The 27291-nt window shown below is 42.5% G+C and overlaps 1 protein-coding gene across 2 annotated transcripts; it reads left to right on the top strand.

Annotated features, from left to right (window-relative positions):
* Window positions 1-630: 630 nt before the first annotated feature.
* Window positions 631-7585, top strand: LOC123069583 (zinc finger CCCH domain-containing protein 6). 2 transcript variants are annotated; one of them, XM_044492464.1, is made up of 9 exons: window positions 631-935; window positions 1055-1224; window positions 2289-2357; window positions 2624-2740; window positions 2832-3110; window positions 3366-3686; window positions 6585-6663; window positions 6796-7017; window positions 7107-7585. In XM_044492464.1, exons 1-8 carry the CDS (start codon window positions 848-850, stop codon window positions 6951-6953), a joined length of 1281 nt encoding a protein of 426 aa, XP_044348399.1. In that variant the 5' UTR covers window positions 631-847; the 3' UTR covers window positions 6954-7017; window positions 7107-7585. The 2 variants fall into 2 exon arrangements, with proteins under 2 accessions (XP_044348399.1, XP_044348398.1); XM_044492463.1 differs by having other exon boundaries at window positions 6585-7017.
* Window positions 7586-27291: the final 19706 nt, after the last annotated feature.

The following is a 27291-nucleotide window of genomic DNA, read 5'->3' as shown; positions in this document are numbered from 1 at the left end:
TGGAACAACGGTAGTACGATCAAAATTGGACATCGGCGGTGTGGTGTACGATGGCGACGGTCTTGGTGGGTGCAAATGCAGAGCAAGAGAGGAGGAACAAAGTGGGAAAAGGACTTCAAAGGGGTGTGTGGCCCGGGTGTGCCGAAGTTTGACGTGTCAGCTGTCCAGACTCTCCCAAAAATCGCTAGTTTTTTTTTTTTGAAGTGTGTCATGGTAAATGTGTTTTTGTCCGAAATAGTAAACGAGTCTTGAGAAAAGAGTGAGTAAATTACAACCAAACGAGGCATGTACTAGGACACGAGAATAATGCAGGCACGAGAGCAGTGTACGAAATACACACCGGCTAGGTGTGGCAATAAAACCAAGGACCATGGCTCAACATAACTGGGGCGAGTGCCATAATAGCGAGCTTAACTCCAACCGTTACCGCCCTTCATTTATGCAAACGGAGAAATCCCCATCAATCCACCCCCAAGCTAGATCGACCACGCGTGGTCCCAGTCAAGAAGCCCATATATGTACTTATAATAAATAAAATTTAAAAATCGCGAGAGAAACAAACACCAACCTACCCCCCGCCCCCCGTGCCCCTGTGTAAAAACCGGACAGGTGCACGCGACAGTGGTGGGAAAACCAGCGAAAAAGAAGAAGAAAAAGGACAGAAGAGAGAGAGAGCGAGCAGTAGCCACACCATAGTGGTGGAAAGGAAACCAGAGAGAGGGAGGGAGAGAGAGAGAAGAAACAAAACCCGCCCGATCTCCTCGCCCTCCTCCTACTCCCACTCCGATCGCTCCTGCCCGATTCCCTACCCGATTGCCGCGCGCCTCCTGGTCCCCTCCCGACACCCATGGAGCCTCACCCCGCGGCTGCAGCCGGAGGAGGAGGAGGAGAAGGGGAGGCCGGCCGTGGTGCGGACCCCGACACCGGCCTCGAAGGTAGCAGCACGCTTTCCTCTCTCCCTCTCTCCCTGTGATTATTTTGCTCGGATCTCCGCGTCCGTGCGGAGCGCGGATCTACGTGGATTGGCGTAACGGGACGAATGCGTGGCTGGCAGGGTCGATGTGGAGGATGGGGCTGGCCGGCGACGGCGGTGGGGAGGGGGACGGGGCGCGCCTGCCGGAGCGGCCGGACCAGGCGGACTGCATCTACTACCTCCGCACGGGCGCCTGCGGCTTCGGGGACCGCTGCCGCTACAACCACCCCCGCGATCGCGGCGGCACTGAGGTGACACAGCCGCTTCCTCTCCCTTTTGCGCGCTCTCCTGATCTCGCTCCGCGCGATTGGGTGATCGAGCCCGTGTGTATGAGCGCGTTTGCGTTGGAGCCAGCTTTACGTTACGTATAAGTATTTGCCATGTGATCGATGTGGCGACACTGCAATCGACAGCGAGAATCAGATCACACAAATTACCAGTGGTTCGGGTAATGTAGCTCATCTCTAGCTGAATTGCATCTGCCGCTCGTGCAACTGTCCGCGGTGTCTTCCTAGCACTTGATCAGGCGGCGGCAGCGTGATAGTTTGGACGGTGGCGTAACTGAACCTAGGCGCCCATTGGATATCCTTTTGGAAGAGTGATTCGCTTCTCCACTCCCGCTATGCCAATCGTTTCACTGTATCAGCAGCTTTAAACTTACTAGTTTCTCCCGGCTTTTATGGGCTACTAAGTTTACTAGGTGTCACTACATGCATTTTCCCACTTTCCCATTCTCCATTTTATCTATCTTATATCATGCCAATGCCATGTTGACCATGATATACCCCCCACCCTGTCTTGGTAGTCGCATGAACTTAGATTTCTATGTCAAATGCATGGAAAAACGATATACCTCAACAGTTTTGTTCTAAATGGTTCAAATGCTTTTTGCTGTATCTGTATATATAAATCTATCTCACAGTTGTAAGTACCTTACATTTGACCCTAGTTTTGGTGGATTAAATGCTTTTTGACTTGCTTAATTTGCCAAAGATACTTCGCGTACTGCTTACCATTAGCACTTAAAGTTGACAATTTGACATTAATAAAGCTGCTTCCATCATGGGATGGTTTTCATAAATGATTTATCATGGCTTCAATACTTGCCATGTTTCCGTTAAGGAGATCTGTTTTCTGGCATGGGCCTAGGGTATTGTTGTTTCTACTATACTACTACTTAGGCAATAATCTTAGTTCAACCTAGAACATAAACAAGAGTTTATCTCCTCCAGTTGAATTCTAGGAATCATATTTACAGTTTTGCAATAGATGACAAATGGAGTAATCACTGATTCCATTTTTTTCAAAAATGTAGTTTGGTGGAGGTGCAAAGAATGCAGTAGCATTGGACTACCCGGAGCGGTTGGGTCAACCAGTATGTGAGGTACATAAATCTAACAGTTTCAGGCTCAAATTTAATTACCTTCTAAAAAAGGCGCATCAGTCACACTCTTGAGCATGCATGCACCAACTCCTGCACACCATCTGCATGCACCCAGTTGGCCACTTACTTGCTGCTCCTTGACTGGCATACAGAGCGAACAACTAAAAATTTAGTAATGTCTGGCGGGTATTCAGCATCCTGCCCATTTTATGTTATGTCAGATGACTCGTTAACTGTTTGGACTTACTCTTTTGTATTTTTTACAGTATTACATGAAGACTGGGACTTGCAAATTTGGTTCCAATTGCAAATATCACCATCCTAAGCAAGATGGTTCTGTGCAGCCTGTAATGTTAAACAGTAATGGATTCCCTCTACGTCCGGTGTGAAAATTCTCTCCAAAAACATTGCTTCTTTAGTGAAATCTTTCGCCTAGTATCTGTATGGAAAATTATTGACACCAACGAAATGCAGGGTGAGAAAGAGTGCTCCTACTACATGAAGACTGGACAATGCAAGTTTGGTTCGACATGTAAATTTCATCATCCAGAATTTGGTGGTATTCCAGTTACTCCTGGAATTTATCCACCATTGCAGTCGTCAACTGTACCCTCGCCTCATCCATACGCCCCTCTTACAAATTGGCAAATGGGGAGACCGCCTGTAGTCCCTGGATCATATATGCCAGGCTCGTACACTCCAATGATGCTATCGTCTGGAATGATCCCCTTGCAAGGATGGAGCCCTTATCCGGTAACTAACTTGAGTTAACAAAAGTAGTTTTGGTTAAGTATCAGGTCTCAAATGCAAAAGGGAATTAAGGGTCATAACTCACATGTCATACCAACTGACTTATTTAAAAATGTAAAGCAATGATTGGTGAATATGTAAAGTGTAGATTAGTGGTGTATGCGATCATAGAAAACAATTAAAGGAAAATGTTACATAAGAATTTCATGCAACAAGATAAATATTTTCCTCCAAGTAAAAATCTTCTTTTTGATGCAGGCTTCAGTAAACCCTGTAGCATCAGGTGGAGCACAACAAACTGTTCAAGCTGGACCTATGTATGGCATAGGGCACCATGGATCTTCCTCTACAATTGCTTATGGTGGTCCTTACATGCCTTACTCTTCCTCAACTATACAATCAAGCAATAATCAACAAGAACATGGATTCCCTGAGCGGCCAGGGCAGCCTGAGTGTCAGTATTACATGAGGACAGGAGATTGTAAATTTGGCGCTACATGTAAATATCATCATCCTCGAGATTGGAGTTCACCCAAGTCTAATTATATGTTCAGCCCTTTTTGCCTTCCACTTCGTCCAGTAAGTAACTCGAACACATCTTTTGTATGTTGTACTGCCTCTGTAACTTAATATAAGATGTTTTTTGACACTGTCATGGGCTCTAAAAACGTCTTATAAAAAGCTACAGAGGAAGTAGGAACTAGTGCTGCGTGTATATTTGATTATTATAATTACCTGGAAGCCAGCTAGAACTTCCATACTTTCTGGTAATTTGAAACAAACAACTGTGTTGAAGCCTCTTATCTTCAAGAGTCAATCTATCTCAGTGATAATCTTCTCCATCCGGATGAGTCTATTTAGATCTATCTACCAAACCGATAACCCCGAGGAGTAGCATTTCACCTATTAAAGATGTGGGCTAGGTGGACCTTCAATATCGTCAGGAAATCTAGTCATGAATTGAGAACATTTGTGGTCCATAAGAGTGATTTGATTGCATATGAATTTATAATAGAATCTCAAGGAGACAAATGACCTTTTAGTGCAAAGTAAATAGGTTAGAGAGGTGTTGCATGTTTGATGGCTGAGTATGAGGCACCCTAAATCTCATGCCACCGCCCCTGACCACACAATTGCTTTGTGACTTGCTTAGCTTAAAGGTTCGTAAATATATTTTTTGTTTTTGAAAATATCAGAAGACTTGGTTGGAACTTGAACCTATCAAATAAGATGCTTGGTTGAGCATATCTCCCGAGTTGTGAAGCTGTTTGTAAAATTCATCATAATTGAATGAAGCTCTCATGAAGTCACGATAGTTCGAAAAATGTCTCCCAGTTGGTGGTTCCACAAATCATAAGTTGTTCAGAACTCATCAGGTTGTTTAGTTTGTACTTAGAAGAATACATCCCATTTCCTGATCATATGGCATGCACTCAAACTCATTCTTGAGTCGCAACTCTCAAGTGCTTATAAGTAGCTGTCTTGGTACTCAGGTTGGAAGTACATTACTTTGTCGACAATTTACTGCCGATCAACCTTTTGAGTCTCACCCGGCATTTTTCTTAGAAAACTGAATATACTTGTGATAAAAGTTGTAGATTAGTCAATCTTTCCTGTCAACTAAATTCTTGGCATAGTATATCAGGACAGCCAAGGTAGTTCATGAGACAGATATGGTAGCATAGTGGGGCCTATATTCGTTAGTCATCAGCTAAGCCTTTTGGTCAATGAAAACCATCAAATATTTTCCATGTGGCCAAGATCCTCATTGTTTAGACCCAGATCAACCAGTCCATTCAACTTGGTTGACCGAGCCTCACATTGCCCAGATTGCTGTCAAGATCTTCAAAATTTGTGGAGACGCCGTGTAATCCAGCATATGATAGTGGAACAAAGTAATATTCTCCAAATTTCTTAGCCAGTCAAGTTTCTTCAATAGAATAAACACCTTATGCTACCTTTGGATTTATATATTCCAACCAGGAGATGTTCTAGCCTTTTTTTTCCAGTTTTTGTATGAGTTAGTTTCCGTCAGTTCAGGATCTTTGAAGGTGCGCATTGATAGGTCTACCAATGGAAACGAGCTTTCAATTGCCCATTCCTCTACCTGAAGTATTCCATTCTGAGATGAAGCTGAAGAATAATCGAATAACTTGGTCTTGGGTTCATTGCCATAAAGTATACATACTTGCAGTAGTAAGATACTCCCTCCGTCCCATAATATAAGAGCGTTTTTGACACTAGTGTAGTGTCAAAAACGCTCTTATATTATGGGATGGAGGGAGTTTTTGACACTAGTGTAGTGTCAAAAACGCTCTTATATTATGGGACGGAGGGAGTAGTTCTTTATACTGCAGTATCTTAGGGGTACACTGCTGTGTAGTATGATATGGGTTATTTAACATTATGTCCTAAATAATGGAAATATTTATTAGAAAAATGTGATTAATATGTGAACTTGTATATTTGCAAATGGGTGTAACTACTAGAAAATATAGAGTAAGTAATGGGCTAGGTTTTTCTGTACATCATATCATCATTGCGTGCACCAGCAGCCAAGAAGGCATGGAAGATATTAACACTTCATATCTCCGTGCCTATCATCCATGTATATTTACTATGAATACTGTGTAAACATTGATATTATGTCTCTTAAAATACTTTCCTTGCCATAAGGTAAACATTATTCCATGTTTTGTCTTTAAAATATCTCTTGAGGCATACCAAGATCAAGAAGTGCATGCTTCAGTACTGTATCAAGTATTGACTATTCGAAATAATATTTAATATAGAGTCTACTATGGTGTCCTGTTGTAGTGAAATGCTGATATATTAAAACTCATTGACTCTCGCAAACAATGTTATTGTTTGAGTATTAGTTTTGTAAAATAAAAACATAATCAACTTTCTCTGAATATAATCAAGACAAATGCTTTTCGAGAAAGAAAATGTGTAGGATCTTCAATCTTTGTAGCAGTGGTTGAGGTGCAAGAAGTGTCCCCATCTGGCATCTTTCTAATTCTAGTCACCAGCTCAACAAAGCGAAAAACTTTAGGTCCTAATTTTGCATAGCTTAAGTGTAAAGTGTCCCATCTATCATGGAATTGTCCATTGATAACAAAATTCTTTGTCCACAAGGTTACATGAGGTGTCCAAGGATCTTAGATGATTTCCTAGATCAGTGTGATATCCTTTCTTTTAACTGAAAACTGTAGGGGAGGCCCCAAATCAGTGTGGTATCCTGGATTATTATGCAATATGCACAAGGTTTTCAGCTCTCTGAATTCTCTGTTAGGCATGACACATGCATTGTCTAGAATATAACATGGGCATAAATCATGTGGGATGCTATATTTGTTTTAATATGGTAGAAAAAGTGTAGTGGCCTTATACACTGCCTATGTAAGTATGTATTTATAGTTTCTTTGAAGTATATGCAGTTTCTTACGAGGCTTCTTTTATCATCTCAATTTTCAGGGTGCTCAGCCTTGTTCATACTATGCCCAAAATGGGTATTGTAGATATGGAGTTGCATGCAAGTATGATCACCCGATGGGTACGCTTGGCTACAGTTCATCTCCTTTTCCCCTGTCTGACGTGCCAATTGCTCCCTATCCTCTTGGCTTCTCTATTGCCACATTGGCTCCATCTTCATCTTCCCAAGATCTAAGGCCAGAATATATTTCAGCTAAAGACCCATCAGTCAACCAAGTAGGATCGCCAGTGGCAGCATCTGAGCCTTCTGGATCAATTTTGCCAAAAGGGGTTTTCCCGCCAGACACGGTGATGCGTGCTCAGGCTAATACGACAACTGGTGGTAGTTCAAGCCCTGGTGGTGGTCGCTGATTTTTCTGAGCTGAGTCGAGAGATCTCTTATCTCTCAGAACAATTTTCCAATCATTTGACACAGGTAGATTTGAACCTTCCATGATTTCCCCCCATGTATAATAACATTGCAGTGCTATTGCTAATTGCTCTATCTTGTTGTGTTGAAATCAGTTCTGATAGGCCCCTCCGATGTGAATAAAAAGCCGTGGCCTCTGTAGAGAAGGCTCGGCGAGGGTGGTTTTCTCTGCCACCTCAATAAAAAAAGCATTGATAGGTTACAAGCAAGCTCGATTCACTTGCAAATTTTTGCGCTCTTCTGTTCATCTCTGAGACTGGAAAAGGAAGGTTTTTGGATATCAGGTTCGATATCTCGCAATCGGTGTGGATACTCATATCCATTCCCTTGGTAAATAAATTCTTGGGCAAGGAAATCGCCACATGAAGAAATTACTGGGTTTTGGTCCTAGCCTTCCCAAGTCATTTTCTTTTTGTTCTGTATATTGTCATATATATTATATTATATATATATCATCAACAGACTTGAGACTTAAAACTGCATAAGTACATATATATAGGAGCAAGGCACATTGTAATGAACACTGAACGTTTATATAATGAAGTATCGCTGTCAAACCTTATCCAGTTTCAGACTACCGGTGTCTATTCCTTTGCTAGTAGTACATGTTACCGCTTTGAACTGACAGTTATTGCAAGTGGCTGGCACTAGTTGTACTTGTAAATCATTTGATGCACGCATCACGTCTACATTATGTTCCATTTTTCTATCAAACAACCATGCTAGTTTTATTTTAGTTATTTTTTTAGGTGAACTAGGGTTTTATTAAAACTCAACAGTCTACGGAATACAAATGATATCTGGACGGAACTCTAGCCACACGTGACGACCCACTGGTAAAGAAACAGCGGCCTTAGCTAGTGCATGAGCTTCAAAGTTGCTCTCCCTAGACTCAAAGCAAAAAATTACATCACTGAACTCCCTACTCCTATGCTTAATTTCACTAAGGACCGGTGCATACACAGCAGCTGCACCCTTCTTGATGTTTGTTATCACCTCCAAGCAATCTGAAGCAATTGTTAAATAATGGATATGAAGATCTTGGGCCAATGCTAGCGCTTCGTTGCATGCCTGCGCTTCCAGAGATGCAGGATCCATAAGACCATCAAACACTATGGCTGAGGCACCCAAATAACAGCCATTAACTACTGCCGCAGCTCCGTAATTCCCCTGTTTAGACAAGCCTCCATCAACATTCAGTTTTGCTGATTCACCTGCAGGAGAAATCCATTTAGGCGCACCCTGATGAGCAGATTTCATGGCAACAGGTATGGGTATGTGTCCTCCAGGATTATTTTTTTGAGAAATATCCAGGAATTTGTTTTTCTTTTAGACAAATATCCAGGAATTTGTTGATAAAACACCAGGTTGAAATCGGGCTTTGGAATTCGTTGTCGTGGATGGCCCTCCTTCTAGCCCACCATATGGCCCATAAGGTGACCAAAACTCGGGCTAAATCCTGCTGGTTAGTGGATTCAAACAGCCAGAATAACCATAGCCTCGCATCTTCAGTCTTGTTTGAAATCACATGTTCCAGTAGCTCCTCATCTCCCAGAGCCCAAGTGCACCGTGCCATGCGATAATCGAAGAGGGAATGTCGCCATGTATCCTCCATTGCACCACATATAGAGCACGCATCTGAGTCTGCCATGTTCTTGGAGCAACGAACTGAGCCTGTAGGCAGCGATGTGTGTGCAAGTCTCCACACAAAAACTTGTACCTTCGATGTTATCTTTACCTTCCATAGAGATGTCCAGGACTTATTATCAGTTGCCGGGTTCGAGTGACCCGGGCGGTGTTCGAGCCAGTCCTCTCGTTGAGATTTTATAGTGGTAACCATCCTGTACGCTGACCGTACCGAGAAGATGCCCCGTTTATCATAGTGCCAGGCCCAAAAATCAGCTTGCACTCGCGAGCTTAGAGGTATGTTAAGGATAACATCCACATCAGGGGGAATAAGATGCTCTGCGAGCAGCTGCTTGTCCCATGTTCTTGTTACTGGATCAAATAGTTCAGCGACACGGGTCGGAGGATTAACTGACTGCGCACAGATCGGTCTCAGCTTAAAATCCCTCGGCAACAATTCTCTTGTCAGATATTTGTGTCAGCTCCATTACCAATCCTTTTGATAAGTCCCAGTGACAAATTTTTTCTTCCCTCCATGATCGATCGCCAAACTTGAGATGGTGCAGAGCCCAAGGTGGCTTCCAATAGATGACAATCTGGGTAGTATCTCGCCTTTAGTACCCGAGCACTAAGTGACTCCGGCTGTTCCATTAATCTCCACGCCTGTCGAGCCAACGGTGCCAAATTGAAAAGTTCGATATCTCGGAACCCCATGCCTCCCATGAACTTTGGTTTAGACATTGTTTTCCATGAAACCCAAGCTGTTCTCTGTTGTCCACTCTTACTCCCCCACCAAAGTTTGCGAATCAGGCCATTTATATGCTCACATAATCCTTTGGGCAACTTGAAGCAAGCCATTGAGTAAGTGGGAATTGACTGCACAACTGATTTTATAAGTACTTCCTTGCCACCTGCTGAAAGGCACTTCTCCATCCATCCTTGCACTCTTTTCCAAATTCTGTCCTTCAGATATTTGAAGCATGCGTCTTTGGACTTGCCAACATCCGAAGGGAGGCCCAAGTATTTCTTTAGTAAGGGTTCGTTCTGCACTGCAAAAATGTTTTTAACCATAGCTCTAATGGGCTCAGCGACCCCTTTACTGAAGAAAATCGACGATTTGCCCGCATTAATTCTCTGCTTGGATGCATCACAGTACTTCTTAAGAGATCACGAACTTTTGTAGCACTTTCTGCATTAGCTTCAAAAAACAGCAAACTATCATTTGCAAATAGTAGGTGATTAACTGAAGGCACATTTGGTGCCACGGAAACACCTCGCCCGCCCTCTTCTTGGGCTCGCAAGATACATGATAAACCTTTAGCAGCAAGCAAAAAAAGATATGGTGAGATTGGGTCTCCTTGCTGCACACCATGGGTTGGCCTAAAAGCATCAAGAATTCCACCATTAAAAAGCACCGAGAAAGACCGAAAACATGCACCTCGTAATAGTATCAGTGAACCTAGGGCTGATCCCTAGTTTAATCATAACAACTCTCAAATAAGGCCACTCCAGACGATCATAGGCCTTCATCATATCAAGCTTGAGTGTGCAAAATTTGTTACCCTTGACTCTTCTTGTTTTCATGTAATGGAAGCATTCATAGGACGTAATAAAATTGTCGGTGATAAGGCGAAACGAACGCGGACTGCTCTTCTGAGATGACATTAGGGAGAATAATCTTCAGCCTTTTTGCTAAGACCTTCGAAGCGATTTTGTAGACCACATTACAAAGGCTTGTAGGCCGAACTTGTCCTAAAGCTTTTGGACTAGCTATCTTGGGAATCGAAACAATGAATGTTTTGTTGATATTCTCCGGGGAGTCCTCTCTGCTTAGCACTCTGATTATCATTCTAGTTACTTCATCACCGCATAGATCCCAATGCCTTTGGAAAAAATGCGCGGGGAAACCATCAGGGCCGGCTGCCTTTGTCGGAAACATCTAAAAAAGAGTCTCTTTGATTTCTTCTTTATTGTATTCTGCATTCAGTCGGGCGTTCGTCAGTGCATCAACATGTACATGTATATGTGACAACACCTCCTCCATCCCAATTGTACCTTCCGATGTGTACAAATCGGCATAAAACTCCTTTGTCATGTCAGCTAACTCGATTGGATCAGTGCACGCAGAACCATCAGGGCGGTCCAGTTGAGTAACTTTACTTTGTGCTCGCTAGCGCTTGCCTTTTGCTGAAAGAATTGCGTGTTATTGTCCCCCTCAGACAGCCATGTGATGCGCGATCGTTGCCTCATCATAATTTCTTCTACGTAGCAAAGATCGATCATGCGCTCTTCTATTCTTCTCTCTTCTCCTGGTCCAGTTCTCAAAGGATCAGCTCTAAGCGTGGCCAGCTGGGTTCGTAGCTGCCGAAGCTCCTGTCTAACTGACCCAAAAGTTGTTTTACCCCAGCGAGATAATGTTGCAGCTACATAGTTCAGCTTGCCAACGATGTCGGCTACAGAAACAACATCTCCATCCCCGCGCCAAGCGTTCTCGACCACCGTTTGAAACCTGCTACCATGCACACTCATATCTTTTTTTTTTTTTTTTTTTTTTTTGCGGGTGGTGCACACTCATATCTAAAAGGTCTCTTGAGTGCAATTCGTAGATTGCTGGCTTAAAGTTCGTTGATTAACAGAATGGTACTGTGATCACTCTTAACTGCAGTTAGGTGTTCCACGCTTGCAAAGGGAAACAAACTTGACCAACTTGGGGTGGCCAAAGCTCTGTCCAGACGTAGCCTGCAAAACTGACCTCCAACAACATTTTTCTCAAAAGTCCAATCCAGACCTTTATATCATAGATCAGATAATCCACATATGTCAACTGCGTCACGGAAACCTACAATCTGAGAGCTGTCACATGGGTTAGGACCCATCTGTCCGTCAGGCCTGAGGATCTCATTGAAGTCACCTATACACACCCATGGCAATGTGCTTTCCCCTCTCAGTCTTTTCATGGTATCACAAGTTTTGTATCTCAAACTTCTGTTAGCTTCACCATAGAAACAAGTGAGCCGCCACTGATCCTTCCCTGCCTCTGAAATCCAAGAATCAATATGGTACTGAGAAAAGTTTTTTATTTCTAGATTGACGCCATCCTTCGAAAATATACATAAGCCACTACTACGACCTGAACTAGGAACTGCAAATCTGTTATTATAGCCTAAAACAACAGCCAAGCCCCCCACTCGTTCCTTTGCCAGCTGGGTTTCGACAATGCAAAGAACCGACGACGCACAAGCCTCCACGAGATTGCGGAGCTCTCGGACCGTGGCGGGGTCGCCAATCCCACGACAGTTCCAAACCAAGGTCCGCATCAGTACAACCTTCGAACCACCCTTCAGAGGTACCACCAACCACACCAGTACGTCACTGCATCCAATCTGAGACAACCGGAGCAGAATTTCCTTCACAGGACATTCAGAACCTCATGTGAGAAGCTCATCCGATCCAAAAGATAGAGCTGACAAACTAACCTACCACAGTATTCCTGCAGCAACGGTGGCCAATACTCGTAGTAGAGAGGGGAAACCAACGACGACACCTTCAGACAATGTCCTGGGACAAGAAAACCAGCGACAGCCCCATGAGGCACCGTCCTGGGACAAGAGAACCAGCCCCCATACCGTCGCCGGGGAGGCGGCCGGCGGCGGACCGGCAGAACCTAGGTGCGCCCCAAACGAGCAGCCTTTTACTAGTTATTAAATAAATGTACTCCCTCTCTCTCAGTTTAGACCTCTCGCAATGCATTGGTGCTAAAGTGGGGGCTAGGTGCATTAAAATGCTTAGCAACTAATGTCCCCAATGCATCGGTGCTTAGGTTTTGTAGCTAAGCATTCTCTATTTAATTATTTAGTAATAAAACTCCTTCATGTATTGGTTGGTAGTCTTTTTGTCTAGGTTCACGTGCTTAGCATTGGTTCTTGTTGGGGTCACCATAATCCTCTCTCTCCTCATTAATTACTTTGCCACATCATTTTTCTGCCTATGTGGCATCCTTAGCACCTGTACACCGTGGAGCACTGGGAAGGGCCTTACAGGGCGTGCGCGTAGCCCTAGGTCGTCAATTTAACCAACCTAATATAAGTTATATATTATAAAAAATATATCAATATAAAATTCAGATGTTCTATTTTCAAACCGTATAATTTTTGTGTTATATAGTTTATATTAGGGCGATAAAAATGACAATCTAGATATACGCGCAAGACTTGTAAATTGAAACAGAGGGAGTACGAAACAATTGGTCATTCATTATTGAGGAATGAGCCCGATGGGTCTTCCACACGCTTGTGAAAAAAAGGTTCCATTACCCCGTGGATAAACAACTCGTTGGCGTCTTAAAGAAAACTCGTTGGCGTCTTCTCTGATCAATAGCTGAGCGCATGCTCGACTTTGTTGGAGATACTGGAAGGAAGACTGTCAAGTGCCAAAATTTCAGCATGTAACCAAAACCGACATAATCATTGTTAGGACATTTTGACACACTAAAGTTAAGCATCGACTATTCATTCACCATGGATCTTTTGATCATGTCACAGGTTGGGGAAAAGAGTAGATATGAGTTTTGACAATAAGAGCAACCCAACGCGACGACCCAAACGGACGGTGATTTTATCCGCTTTTCGTCCGTTTGGGTTGGCCGCCCATTCAGTGTCCGCCCTATTTTCTTTTTGGGTCGGCCGTGCATCCAACACAAGCGACCCATTTCATGTCCGCGTACAAATTTAAAAGGCCCGCGACCATAGATCATGTCAGTGGCCATGCCGCCGCCCAAGGTTCATGCCGACACCATGCCAGCGGCTGGCATACAATGCCAGCCTCCAAAAAGACCATCACATAGTCCTGCTGGCACGCTTGCCAGCGGCTGGCACACATGCCAGCACACAAAAAAGGTCGGGAGTTCGACCACGCCATCTCGGCCGTGGTCATGCCAGCACACTTGCTGGCATACAAAAAAGGATGGCGCATGCCGCCATAGATCACTCGTCGTTGAACTTGAGCATGTCGGCCTGCATCTTCTCGAACCATGGCCTCTTCCTCGGCGACACGGTGTTGAGGTCCACCTTCATGATCTCCACCTCCGTCATCATGCTAGAGAGAGCTACTTCTTTCTCCTTGGTCTTGGCATTGGCGGCCTTGATCTCTAGCATCTTGGCTTGCTTCTCCTCCTTCATCTCAAGCATCCTCGCTTGCTTCTCCGCCTACATCTCAAGCCTCCTCCTTTGGATCTCCATGAAGGTGTTCATTTGCTCTTCCTTGTCTTGCCGGTGCTTCTCCTCCCTTGAGTCCTTCTTGGTCATCATGCCCTCCACGGTTGCGATCAAGGCGATGGACGCCGCATCCCTCTTGTCCTCGTTCTTGGAGTTGGTCTTCCCCCGCGACCGTGGCTTCTCGCCCTCCCCAACCTCCTTCACGACTTTCTTCCCCCCACGCGCCATGAGGGTGGCATATTGTGCCTTAAACTTTTCCTCCCCGTTGATGACCCTCCAACAATGGGAGAGGTTGAAGGACGTGCCTTCATGTTGGACCTTGAATGCCTTTAAAGCTTGGAATGCCTACAAATGGATAGCATGCAAGCATATGGGCAAATGGATATGCAAATGGACATGCAAGCATAAATGGAATGAAAACGAAGAGGGCCGCATGCATACCATGTCTTGCATGCAGATGCCGCTCACGGGGCGTGCCTTGATGCTCTCAAGAGTGGCACAAAACTCGTTGCACTCTTGTTGGATGATGTCTACTACACAACCTTCTTCTTGTAGACGTTGTTGGGCCTGCAAGTGCACAGGTTTGTAGGACAGTAGCAAATTTCCCTCAAGTGGATGACCTAAGATTTATCAATCCGTGGGAGGCGTAGGATGAAGATGGTCTCTCTCAAGCAACCCTGCAACCAAATAACAAAGAGTCTCTTGTGTCCCCAACACACCCAATACAATGGCAAATTGTATAGGTGCACTAGTTCGGCGAAGAGATTGTGATACAAGTGCAAAATAGATAGTAGATATAGGTTTTTGTAATCTGAAAATATAAAAACAGCAAGGTAACCAATGATAAAAGTGAGCGTAAACGGTATTGCAGTGATAGGAAACAAGGCCTAGGGTTCATACTTTCACTAGTGCAAGTTCTCTCAACAATAATGACATAGATAGATCATATAACAAGCCCTCAACATGCAACAAAGAGTCACTCCGAAGCCACTAATAGTGGAGAACAAACATAGAGATTATGGTAGGGTACGAAACCACCTCAAAGTTATTCTTTCGAATCAATCTATAAAAGAGTTCGTACTAGAATAACACCTTAAGATACAAATCAACCAAAACCCTAATGTCACCTAGATACTCCATTGTCACCTCAAGTATCCGTGGGCATGATTATACGATATGCATCACACAATCTCAGATTCATCCAACCAACACAAAGTACTTCAAAGAGTGCCCCAAAGTTTCTACCGGAGAGTCAAGAACGTGTGCCAACCCCTATGCATAGGTTCCCAATGTCACGAAACCCGCAAGTTGATCACCAAGACATACAACAAGTGTTCTCATAAAAGATTCAATCCGATAAGATAACTTCAAAGGGGAAACTCAATTCATCACAAGAGAGTAGAGGGGGAGAAACATCATAAGATCCAACTACAATAGCAAAGCTCGGGATACATCAAGATCGTATCACCTCAAGAATACGAGAGAGAGAGATCAAACACATAGCTACTTGTACATACCCTCAGCCCCGAGGGTGAACTACTCCCTCCTCGTCATGGATAGCGCCGGGATGATGAAGATGGCCACCGGTGATGGGATCCCCCTCCGGCAGGGCGCCGGAACGGGCTCCCGAGAGGTTTTTGGTGGCTACAAAGGCTTGCGGCGACGGAACTCCTGATCTATCTTCTGTTCTGGAAGTTTTAGGGTACGTAGGTATATATGGGTGCAGGGGGTACGTCGGTGGACCTCCAGGGTGCTCACGAGGCAAGGGGCGCGCCCACGGGGGGGGGGGGGGGGGGGAGGGGCGCCCCCACCCTCGTGGACAGCTCGGGACTCCCCTGACATGCACTCCAAGTCCATCAGGTTGCTTTCCTTCCAAAAATAACTTCTCCAGTTGATTTCGTTTCGTTTTGACTCCGTCTGATATTCCTTTTCCTCGAAACACTGAAATAGGCATAAAACAGCAAATCTGGGCTGGGCCTCCGGTTAATAGGTTAGTCCCAAAAATAATATAAAAGTGGATAATAAAGCTCAATATTGCCTAAAACAGTAGATAAAATAGCATGAAGCAATCAAAAATTATAGATACGTTGAAGACGTATCAAGCGTCCCCAAGCTTAATTCCTGCTTGTCCTCGAGTAGGTAAATGATAAAAAAGAATTTTTGATGCGGAGTGATACTTTGGCATAATTTCAATACAATTCTTCTTACTTGTGATATGAATATTCAGATTTGAAAGATTCAAGACAAAAGTTCATATTGACAGAAAAATAATAATACTTCAAGCATACTAATAAAGCAATCATGTCTTCTCAAAATAGCATGGCAAAATAAAGTTCATCCCTACAAAATCATATAGTTAGGCTATGCTTCATTTTCGTCACACAAAGATGTTCCCAACTTCTATACCCCCGATGACAAGCCAAGCAATTGTTTCATACTCAAATAATCTCAAACTTTTTCAACCTTCACACAATACATGAGCGCGAGCCATGGATATAACACTATGGGTGGAATAGAATATGATGATGGGAATTGTGTGGAGAAGACAAAAAAAGGAGAAAGTCTCACATTGACGAGGCTAATCAACGGGCTATGGAGATGCCCATCAATTGATGTCAACATGAGGAGTAGGGATTGCCATGCAACGGGTGCACTAGAGCTATGAATGCTCAACAAAAGAAAACTAGTGGGTGTGCATCCAACTCGCTTGCTCACGAAGACCTAGGGTATTTGAGGAAGCCCATCGTAGGAATATACAAGCCAAGTTCTATAATGAAAAATTCCCACTAGTATAAAAAGACAACTTATGAGACTCACTACATGAGGAACAAGGTGCTACTTTGAAGCACAAGTGTGGAAAAAGAGATAGTAGCATTGCCCTTTTTTTGGGCCTTTCTTTTTTTCTTTTGTCCTTTCTCTTTTTTTTTATTTGGGCAATGCTCTAAAAATGATAATCATCACACTTCTATTGATTACAACATGAGGATTACAACTCAAAACTTAGAACAAGATATGACTCTATATGAATGCCTCCGGCGGTGTACCGGGATGGTGCAATGAATCAAGAATGACATGTATGAAAATTAATGCATGGTGGCTTTGCCACAAATACGATGTCAACTACATGATCATGCGATGGCAATATGACAAAAGTAATGTATGTCATGATGATGATGATGGAAGTTGCATGGCAATATATCTCGGAATGGCTATGGAAATGCCATGATAGGTTGGTATGGTGGCTGTTTTGAGGAAGATATAAGGAGGTTTATGTGTGATAGAGCGTATCGTATCACGGGGTTTGGATGCACCGGTGAAGTTTGCACCAACTCTCAAGGTGAGAAAGGGCAATGCACGGTACCGAAGAGGTTAGCAAAGGCGGAAATGTGAGAGTGCGTATAATCCATGGACTCAACATTAGTCAAAAGAACTCATATACTTATTGCAAAAATTTAGAAGCCATCAAAAATTCAAGTACTACGCGCATGCTCCTAGGGGGATAGATTGGTAGGAAAAGACCATCGCTCGTCCCCGACCGCCACTCATAAGGATGCACAAGCCAGGTACACTTCATGTTTCAAATTTGTTACACAACTTTACCCATACGTGCATGCTTCGGGACTTGCAAACTTCAACACAAGCCTTTCTCAAATTCACAATTACCCAACTAGCATGACTTTGATATTATCACCTCCATATCTCAAAACAATTATCAAGCATCAAACTTATCTTAGTATTCAATTTACTCAAAAGAAAGTTTCACATGTCTTGAACACTAAGTATATTAAGCAAACTACCATGCTATTAATGACTCTCAAAATAATCTAAGTGAAGCATGATAGATCAATAGTTTCTTTAAAACAAATTACCACCGTGCTCTAAAAGATCTAAGTGAAGCACTAGAGCAAAAATTATTACGCTCAAAAGATATAAGTGAAGCACTATGAGCAAAACTATCAAGCTCAAAAGATATAAGTGAAGCACATAGAGTATTCTAACAAATTTCAATTCATATATGGCTCTCTCAAAAGGTGTGTATAGGAAAGATAATTGTGGTAAACTAACAAGCAAAGGCGCAAATAACACAAGACGCTCCAAGCAAAACACATATCATGTGGTGAATAAAAATATAGCTCCAAGTAAATTACCGATGGAAGTGGATGAAAGAGGGGATGCCTTCCGGGGCATCCCCAAGCTTTGATTTTTTGGTGTCCTTGGATTATCTTGGGGGTGCCATGGGCATCCCCAAGCTTAGGCTCTTGCCACTCCTTGTTCCATAATCCATCAAAAGAATTCACCCAAAACTTGAAAACTTCACAACACAAAACTCAACAGAAATCTCGTGAGCTCCGTTAGTATAAGAAAATAAAACAACCACTTAGGTACTGTAATGAACTCATTCTAAATTCATATTGGTGTAATATCTACTGTACTCCAACTTATCTATGGTTCATACCCTCCGATACTACTCATAGATTCATCAAAATAAGCAAACAACACATAGAAAACAGAATCTGTCAAAAACATAACAGTCTGTAGTAATCTGTATCAAACGTATACTTCTGGAACTCCAAAAATCCTACCCAATTAGGAAGTCCTAAGCAATTTGCGTACCAATCCAGAGCAAAAAGAATCAGATCAGAAGAACGTTTCTGTGAATTAACAAAACTAATTTACTGGATGCAAAAGTTTCTGATTTTCAGCAGGATCAACACAACTATCACCGTAAGCCATCCTAAAGATCTTACTTGGCACTTTATTGAAACAAAAGCTATAAAACATGATTACTACAGTAGCATAATCATGTGAACACACAAAAACAGTATGGATAAGTATTGGGTTGTCTCCCAACAAGCGCTTTTCTTTAATGCCTTTCTAGCTAGGCATGATGATGACAATGATGCTCGCATAAAACATAATAATTGAAACATAACGGGAGCATCATGAAGCATATGACTAGCACTTTTAAGTCTAACCCACTTTCTATGCATAGGGATTTTGTGAGCAAACAACTTATGGGAACGATAATCAACTAGCATAGGAAGGTAAAACAAGCATAGCTTCAAAACTTGAAGCACATAGAGAAGAAACTTGATATTATTGCAATTCCTACAAGCATATGTTCCTCCCTCATAATAATTTTTAGTAGCATCATGAATGAATTCAACAATGTAACCAGCACCTAAAGCATTCTTTTCATGATCTACTAGCATAGAAAATTTGCTACTCTCCACATAAGCAAAATTCTTCTCATCAATAGTAGTGGGAGCAAACTCAACAAAATAACTATCATATGATTGAAAGTTAAGATCAAGATGACAAGTTTCATGGTTATCATTATTCTTTAAAGCATACATGTCATCACAATAATCATCATAGATAGGAGGCATGCTTTCATCATAGTAAATTTGCTCATCAAAGTTTGGGGGACAAAAAATATCATCTTCATCAAACATAGCTTCCCCAAGCTTGTGGTTTTGCATATCATTAGCATCATGGATATTCAAGGAATTCATACTAACAACATTGCAATCATGCTCATCATTCAAAGATTTAGTGCCAAACAATTTAGAGGTTTCTTCTTCTAGCACTTGAGCACAATTATCCTTTCCATCATACTCACGAAAGATATTAAAAAGGTGAAGCGTATGAGACAAACTTAATTCCATTTTTTTGTAGTTTTCTTTTATAAACTAGACTAGTGCTAAAACAAGAAACAAAAAGATTCGATTGCAAGATCTAAAGATATACCTTCAAGCGCTAACCTCCCCGGCAACGGCGCCAGAAAAGAGCTTGATGTCTACTACACAACCTTCTTCTTGTAGACGTTGTTGGGCCTGCAAGTGCACATGTTTGTAGGATAGTAGCAAATTTCCCTCAAGTGGACGACCTAAGGTTTATCAATCCATGGGAGGCGTAGGATGAAGATGGTCTCTCTCAAGCAACCCTGCAACCAAATAACAAAGAGTCTCTTGTGTCCCCAACACACCCAATACAATGGCAAATTGTATAGCTGCACTAGTTCGGCGAAGAGATGGTGATACAAGTGCAAAATAGATAGTAGATATAGGTTTTTGTAATCTGAAAATATAAAAACAGCAAGGTAACCAATGATAAAAGTGAGCGTAAACGGTATTGCAGTGATAGGAAATAAGGCCTAGGGTTCATACTTTCACTAGTGCAAGTTCTCTCAACAATAATAACATAGATAGATCATATAAAAAGCCCTCAATATGCAACAAAGAGTCACTCCGAAGCCACTAATAGCGGAGAACAAACATAGAGATTATGGTAGGGTATGAAACCACCTCAAAGTTATTCTTTCTTATCAATCTATAAAAGAGTTCGTACTAGAATAACACCTTAAAATACAAATCAACCAAAACCCTAATGTCACCTAGATACTCCATTGTCACCTCAAGTATCCGTGGGCATGATTATACGATATGCATCACACAATCTCAGATTCATCCAACCAACACAAAGTACTTCAAAGAGTGCCCCAAAGTTTCTATTGGAGAGTCAAGAACGTGTGCCAACCCCTATGCATAGGTTCCCAATGTCACGAAACCCGCAAGTTGATCACCAAGACATACATCAAGTGTTCTCATAAAAGACTCAATCCGATAAGATAACTTCAAAGGGGAAAATCATTTCATCACAAGAGAGTAGAGGGGGAGAAACATCATAAGATCCAACTACAATAGCAAAGCTAGGGATACATCAAGATCGTATCACCTCAAGAACATGAGAGAGAGAGAGAGAGATCAAACACATAGCTACTGGTACATACCCACAGCCCCGAGGGTGAACTACTCCCTCCTCGTCATGGATAGCGCCGGGATGATGAAGATGGCCACCGGTGATGGGATCCCCCTCCGGCAGGGCGCCGGAACGGGCTCCCGAGAGGTTTTTGGTGGCTACAGAGGCTTGCGGCAGCGAAACTCCCGATCTATCTTCTGTTCTGGAAGTTTTAGGGTACGTAGGTATATATGGGTGTAGGGGGTACGTCGGTGGACCTCCGGGGTGCTCACGAGGCAGGGGGCGCGTCCAGGGGGGCGCCCCCCACCCTCGTGGGCAGCCCGGGACTCCCTTGACGTGCACTCCAAGTCCATCAGGTTGCTTTCCTTCCAAAAATAACTTCTCTAGTTGATTTCGTTCCGTTTTGACTCCGTCTGATATTCCTTTTCCTCGAAACACTGAAATAGGCATAAAATAGCAAATCTGGGCTGGGCCTCCGGTTAATAGGTTAGTCCCAAAAATAATATAAAAGTGGATAATAAAGCCCAATATTTCCTAAAACAGTAGATAAAGTAGCATGGAGCAATCAAAAATTATAGATACGTTGGAGACGTATCATTGGATCACCCTCCATCGCTTAGAAATGGACACCCACCCACGCGTGCTATGCATTTGGTATGGTGCAAACTTATTGCTTTCATGGAACTCACGGTGGACACAAATCCAAAAGGTTGATGCCTTTTGTTCGACGCCTACCTTTGGGTCTTGCCCAATGTCCCTCCAACACTCACAAATGAGCTTGTCCTCGGCTGCCATGTATGCCTTCGTCCGCTTGCTCTTGCACTTCGGCTTCGCTCCGGTAGCTTGGTTGGTGAGCTCGTCCTCGAACAAAGGCTCCCCGTTGATGTCCAATTCATCCTCTTCCTTGAGTACATAGTCCTCCAGAAACTCTTGGTCCAGCGGGAAGCCGTCCAGCTCCAGGCCGACCTGATCTTGCATGAAGGCATCTTGCATGCCAGCTTGATCATAGGTAGCCAGCGTGAACGACCCTCGGCTGTGCTGGCTTTGGGTCTCATCGGGAGTGTAGCTAGCTGCGGCAGCACCGCCAGCGGCGCTAGCGGCCACCGCACCGCCCTCAAAGATGATGTTCTGCATGAAACGGCTAGCCATGTCATTGTCACTGGCCGCCGCCATTGTGTCAAACAGGTTGCAGGCGCCGGGAAGCACGTCGGCTGGTGGTCTACTGCACAAACTTCTTCTTGTAGACTCTTGTTGGGCCTCCAAGCACATGTTTTGTAGGATAGTAGAAATTTTCCCTCAAGTGGATGACCTAAGGTTTATCAATCCGTGGGAGGCGTAAGATGAAGATGATCTCTCTCAAACAACCATGCAACCAAATACAAGAAATCTCTTGTGTCCCCAACACACCCAATACAATGGCAAATTGTATAGATGCACTAGTTCGGCGAAGAGATGGTGATAAAAGTGTAGTATGGATAGTAGATATAGGTTTTAGTATTCTGAAAATATAAAAGCAAAAAGGTATATAGTAACAAAAGTGAGCAAAAACGGTATTGCAATGATACCATAATTAAATCATATGGCGATCCCTCAACATGCGACAAAGAGTCACTCCGAAGTTCCTATCGTGGAGAACATAAGATGAAATTGCTTGTAGGGTACGAAAGTTATTCTTTCTGATCAATCTTTTGGGCTATTCCTATAAGTGTCACAAACAGCCCTAGAGTTCCTACTAAAATAACACCATACGATACACATCAATCAACCCTAATGTCACCTAGACACTCTAATGTCACCACAAGTATCCATGGGTCAATTATACGATATGCATCAAACAACTTCAGATTCACAATATTCAATCCAACACAAAGAACCTCAAAGAGTGCCCCAATATTTCTACCGGAGAAACAAGGATGAAAATGTGCATCAACCCCTATGCATAGATTACCCCAATGTCACCTTGGGAATCCGTAAGTTGAGTGCCAAAACATACATCAAGTAAATCTATAAAACACCCCATTGTCACCATTGATATCCCATCGCAAGACATACATCAAGTGTTCTCAAATCCAAAAAGTATTCAATCCGATAATTGTGAAACCTCAAAGGTAGAAACTCAATTCATCACAACAAGATAAAGAGGGGAAAAACACCATATGATCCAACTATATTAACAAAGCTCGCAATACATCAAGATCGTGCCAAATCAAGAATACGAGAGAGAGAGAGAAATCAAACACATAACTACTGGTACATACCCTTAGCCCCAAGGCTGAACTACTCCCTTCTTGTCATTGAGGCCGCCGGGATGAGGAAGATGGCCTTCGGTGATGATTTCCCCCTCCGTCAGGGTGCCGGAATGGGTTCCCGATTGTTTTTTCATGGCTACAGAGGCTTGTGGTGGTGGAACTTCTCATCTAGGGTTCTTTTCGGGGGTTTTGGTATTTATAGGAATTTTTGGCGTCGTCTCACATCAAGAGGGTGCCCGAGGGTCCTACAAGCTCGGAGCTAGCCCTGGGGGGTAGGGCGCGGCAAGCAAGCTTGTGGCCTCCTCGTCAACTTCCTGGCGCAACTCCAGTGCTTCGGGGGTCTCTTTTGGCCCATAAAAAATCAACGTAAATTTTCAGCCCATTCCGGCAACTTCTATTTCTGCACAAAAAAGACACTACGGTAGTTCTGCTGAAAACATCATTAGTCTGAGTTAGTTCTAATCAAATCATACCAAAACCATGTAAAATTGTTGTAAACATGGCATGGATACTTCATAAATTATAGATACATTGGAGACGTATCAACATCCCCAAGCTTATTCTTGCACGTCCTTGAGTAGGTAAATGATAAAAGAAATAATTTATGAAGTGTGAATTCTACCTAACATGTCTATCAAGTAATCTTTCTTATTGTGGCACGAATATTCAGATCCATAAGATTCAAAACAAAAGTTTAATATTGACATAAAAACAATAATACTTCAAGCATACTAATAAAGCAATCATGTCTTCTCAAAATATCATGGCTAAAGAAAGTTATCCCTACAAAATCATATAATCTTGTCATGCTCTATCTTCATCACACGAAGTATAAATCATGTACTACCCCGGTATTGGTCAAGCAATTGTTTCATACTTTTGATGTTCTTAATCTTTTTCAACCTTCACGCAATACATGAGCGTGAGCCATATATATAACACTATAGGTGGAATAGAAGGTGGTGATAACCCACAAGTATATGGGATCGTTTGTATCCTTCTTCGATAAATAAGAGTGTCGAACCCAATGAGGAGCTAAAGGTAGAACAAATATTCCCTCAAGTCCTATCGACCACTGATACAACTCTACGCACACTTAATGTTTGCTTTACCTAGAACAAGTATGAAACTATTTTGCAAGAATAAAGATACGAGTACTTTGTGAGAATAAAACTATGAATAAATTGCAAGGTAATAAAAGTACATAGCTTTTGTCAACAAGAAAGTCATTTGTCCCTAGGCAATCGATAACTAGACTGGTAATCATTCTTGCAATTTTACATGAGGGAGAGGCATGAGCTAACATACTTTCTCTTCTTGGATCATATGCACTTATGATTGGAAATCTAGCAAGCATCTGCAACTACTAAAGATCATTAAGGTAAAACCCAACCATAGCATTAAGTATCAAGTCCTCTTTACTCCATACGCAATAACCCACTTATCCATGTTCAGGCTTCTGTCACTCTGGCAACCCACAACAAGCAATTTATGAACGCATTGCAACACCCTATAGCGGGGACCCTCACGTTTGCGCGAGACGAAGGGCACCGTAGGACAACACCATAATAAAATATACACGCAAACCAACCACGATCATCAATTAGCCCATAGGACAAAATGGATCTACTCAAACATCATAGGATAACAACATATCATTGGGAAATAATATATAGTGTGGAGCACCATGTGTAAGTAGAGATTATAGCGGGGAAAAGAGAGGTTACACCGCTGCATAGTGGGGGAGAAAGTTGGTGTTGACGGTAGCAAGGTTGCTGATGTAGATCGCCGTCACGATCCTAGCCCCGGCGGCACTCCGGCGCCACCGGGAGAGAGATGGAGAGAGCCCCCTCCTTCTTCTTCTTCGTTGGCCTCCCCCCTAGATGGGAGGAGGGTTTACCCTCTGGCCCATGGCCTCCATGGCGGCGGAGGGGCGGGAGCCCCTCCGAGATTGGATCTCCCTCTCTGTTCTCTTCTGTTTTGCACTCCCCCACATCTGGCCGAAAACTGTTTCTTAAATATCCGGAGATCGGTAACTCCGATTATGCTGAGATTTTAATACGATTTTTTTCCGGATATAAGCTTTCTTGCGCCTGAAGTAGAGCTCCAACCGACATACGAGATGACCACAACCCACCACCGCGTGCTTGGGGCCTAAGGCGCGCCCTGGTGTATGTTGGGGACTGTGGACCCCCATTTGCATTGATCCAAGTCCCAAAAATCACATATATTCCAAAATAATTCTCCATAAATTTTTATCCCGTTTGGATCACTTGATATGGATATTCTGTGAAACAAAAAAACATGCAAAAAAAGGAACTGACACTGGGCACTGGATCAATAGGTTAGTCCAATAAATCATATAAATTGTTGCCAAAAGTATGTAAAAGTTGTATAATATTGGCATGGAACAATAAAATATTATAGATATGATAGAGACGTATCAGTATCCCCAAGCTTAATTCCTGCTCGTCCTCGAGTAGGTAAATGATAAAAAATATAATTTTTGATGTGGAATGCTACCTAACATAATCTTGATCATATATCAAGTCATGTCATGAATATTAAGTCATGAGTGATTCAAAGCAATAGTCTATAATTTGAAATGAAGACATCAATACTCGGGCATCCCAATAAACAATCATGTCTTTGAAAATATCAATGCCAAAGAATGTCATCCCTACAAAATCATATAGTCTTGTCATGCTCTATCTTCTTAACACAAAGTATAAATCATGTACTACCTCGGTGTCAGCCAAGCAATTGGTTCATACATTTTAACGTGCTTCAGCATTTTCACTCTCATGTAATACATGAGCGCAAGCCATGTATATAGCATTATGGGTGGAATAGAATATGGTGGTAGAGATGAATTTGGAGAAGACAAAAAGAAAGATAGTCTCACATCGAAGCAGCTAATTAACGGGCTATGGTGATGCCCATCAATTGATATCAATGCGAGGAGTAGGGATTGCCATGCAATGGATGCACTAAGAGCTATAAGTGTATGAAAGCTCAATATGAAACTAAGTGGGTGTGCATCAAACTCTATTATGAAAAATTTCCACTAGTATATGGAAGTGACAACATAGGAGACTCTCTATATGAAAAACATGGTGCTACTTTGAAGCACAAGTGTGGAATTAGCATGCCCCTTCTTCTTCCTTTTTTTCTTTTTCTTTTTTCCTCTTTTTTTTCCTTTGCTTCCTTTTTTTCTTTCCTTTTAGTGCGGAGTCTCATCCCGACTTGTGGGGGAACCATCGTCTCCATCATCCTTTCCTCATTGGGACATGCTCTAATAATGAATAATGATGATCATCACACTTCTATTTACTTACATCTCAAAAGAAATAAGAATTACAACTCGATACCTAGAACAAAATATGACTCTATATGAATGCCTCTGGCAGTGTACCAGGATGTGCAATGATTTAGCGTAGCAGATATATAAAAAAACGGACAAGCCATTGAAACATCATGATAGCTATCTTACGATCATGCAAAGCAATATGACAATGAATGCTCAAGTCATAAAAATGGAAGCGGTGGAAGTTGCATGGCAATATATCTCGGAATGGCTATGGAAAGGCCATAATAGGTAGGTAATGGTGGCTGTTTTGAGGAAGATATAATAAGGCTTATGTGTGGTAGAGCATATCATATCACGGGGTTTGGATGCACCAGCAAAGTTTGCACCATGTCTCGAGGTGAGAAAGGGCAATGCACGCTACCCTAGAGGCTAGCAAATTGCGGAAAGGTAAGAGTGCGTATAATCTATGGACTCACATTAGTCATAAAGAACTCATATACTTATTGCAAAAGTTTATTAGCCCTCGAAGAAAAGTACTACTACGCATGCCCCTAGGGGGGAGGTTGGTAGGAGTTAACCATCGCGCACCCCCGACCTTCACACAAAGATAGACAATCAAGGATAAATTGTGCTCCAACTTCCCGGCATAACGGGAGACTATACATGCATGCTTCGGGAATTACAAACCTTAACACCAATATCTTACTAAACACGATCATCCACTAGTACCTCCCACATATTATCATCTCTATATCGCAAAACTATTGCAAGGAATCAAACATATCATATTCAGTGACCCACAAGTTTTATGTAGGATTTTATGACCAACCATGCAAATGACCAATTCCCCTTGACTCTTTAAATAGATATAAGTGAAGCATGAGAGTTTAATTATATTTACAAAATTCCATGCTTTAACAAATATAAGTGAAGCAAAATAGCATTCTACAAATAATGGTTTTCCATGTGAAGAGAAACAGACAATCCAAACTTCAAATGATATAAGTGAAGCACATGAAGCATTCTAAAAAGCCACTCTCAAAATATTGAAGTGAAGTGCAATGAGCATTCTATAAATCAACCATGGAATATCTCATACCAACATGGTGCATAAAATAAA

Source organism: Triticum aestivum, chromosome 3B (assembly GCF_018294505.1).
Source record: "Triticum aestivum cultivar Chinese Spring chromosome 3B, IWGSC CS RefSeq v2.1, whole genome shotgun sequence".
Lineage (NCBI taxonomy): Eukaryota > Viridiplantae > Streptophyta > Magnoliopsida > Poales > Poaceae > Triticum > Triticum aestivum.
Note: the sequence above shows the minus strand (reverse complement) of the source record. Positions and strands in the feature narration are given on the sequence as shown.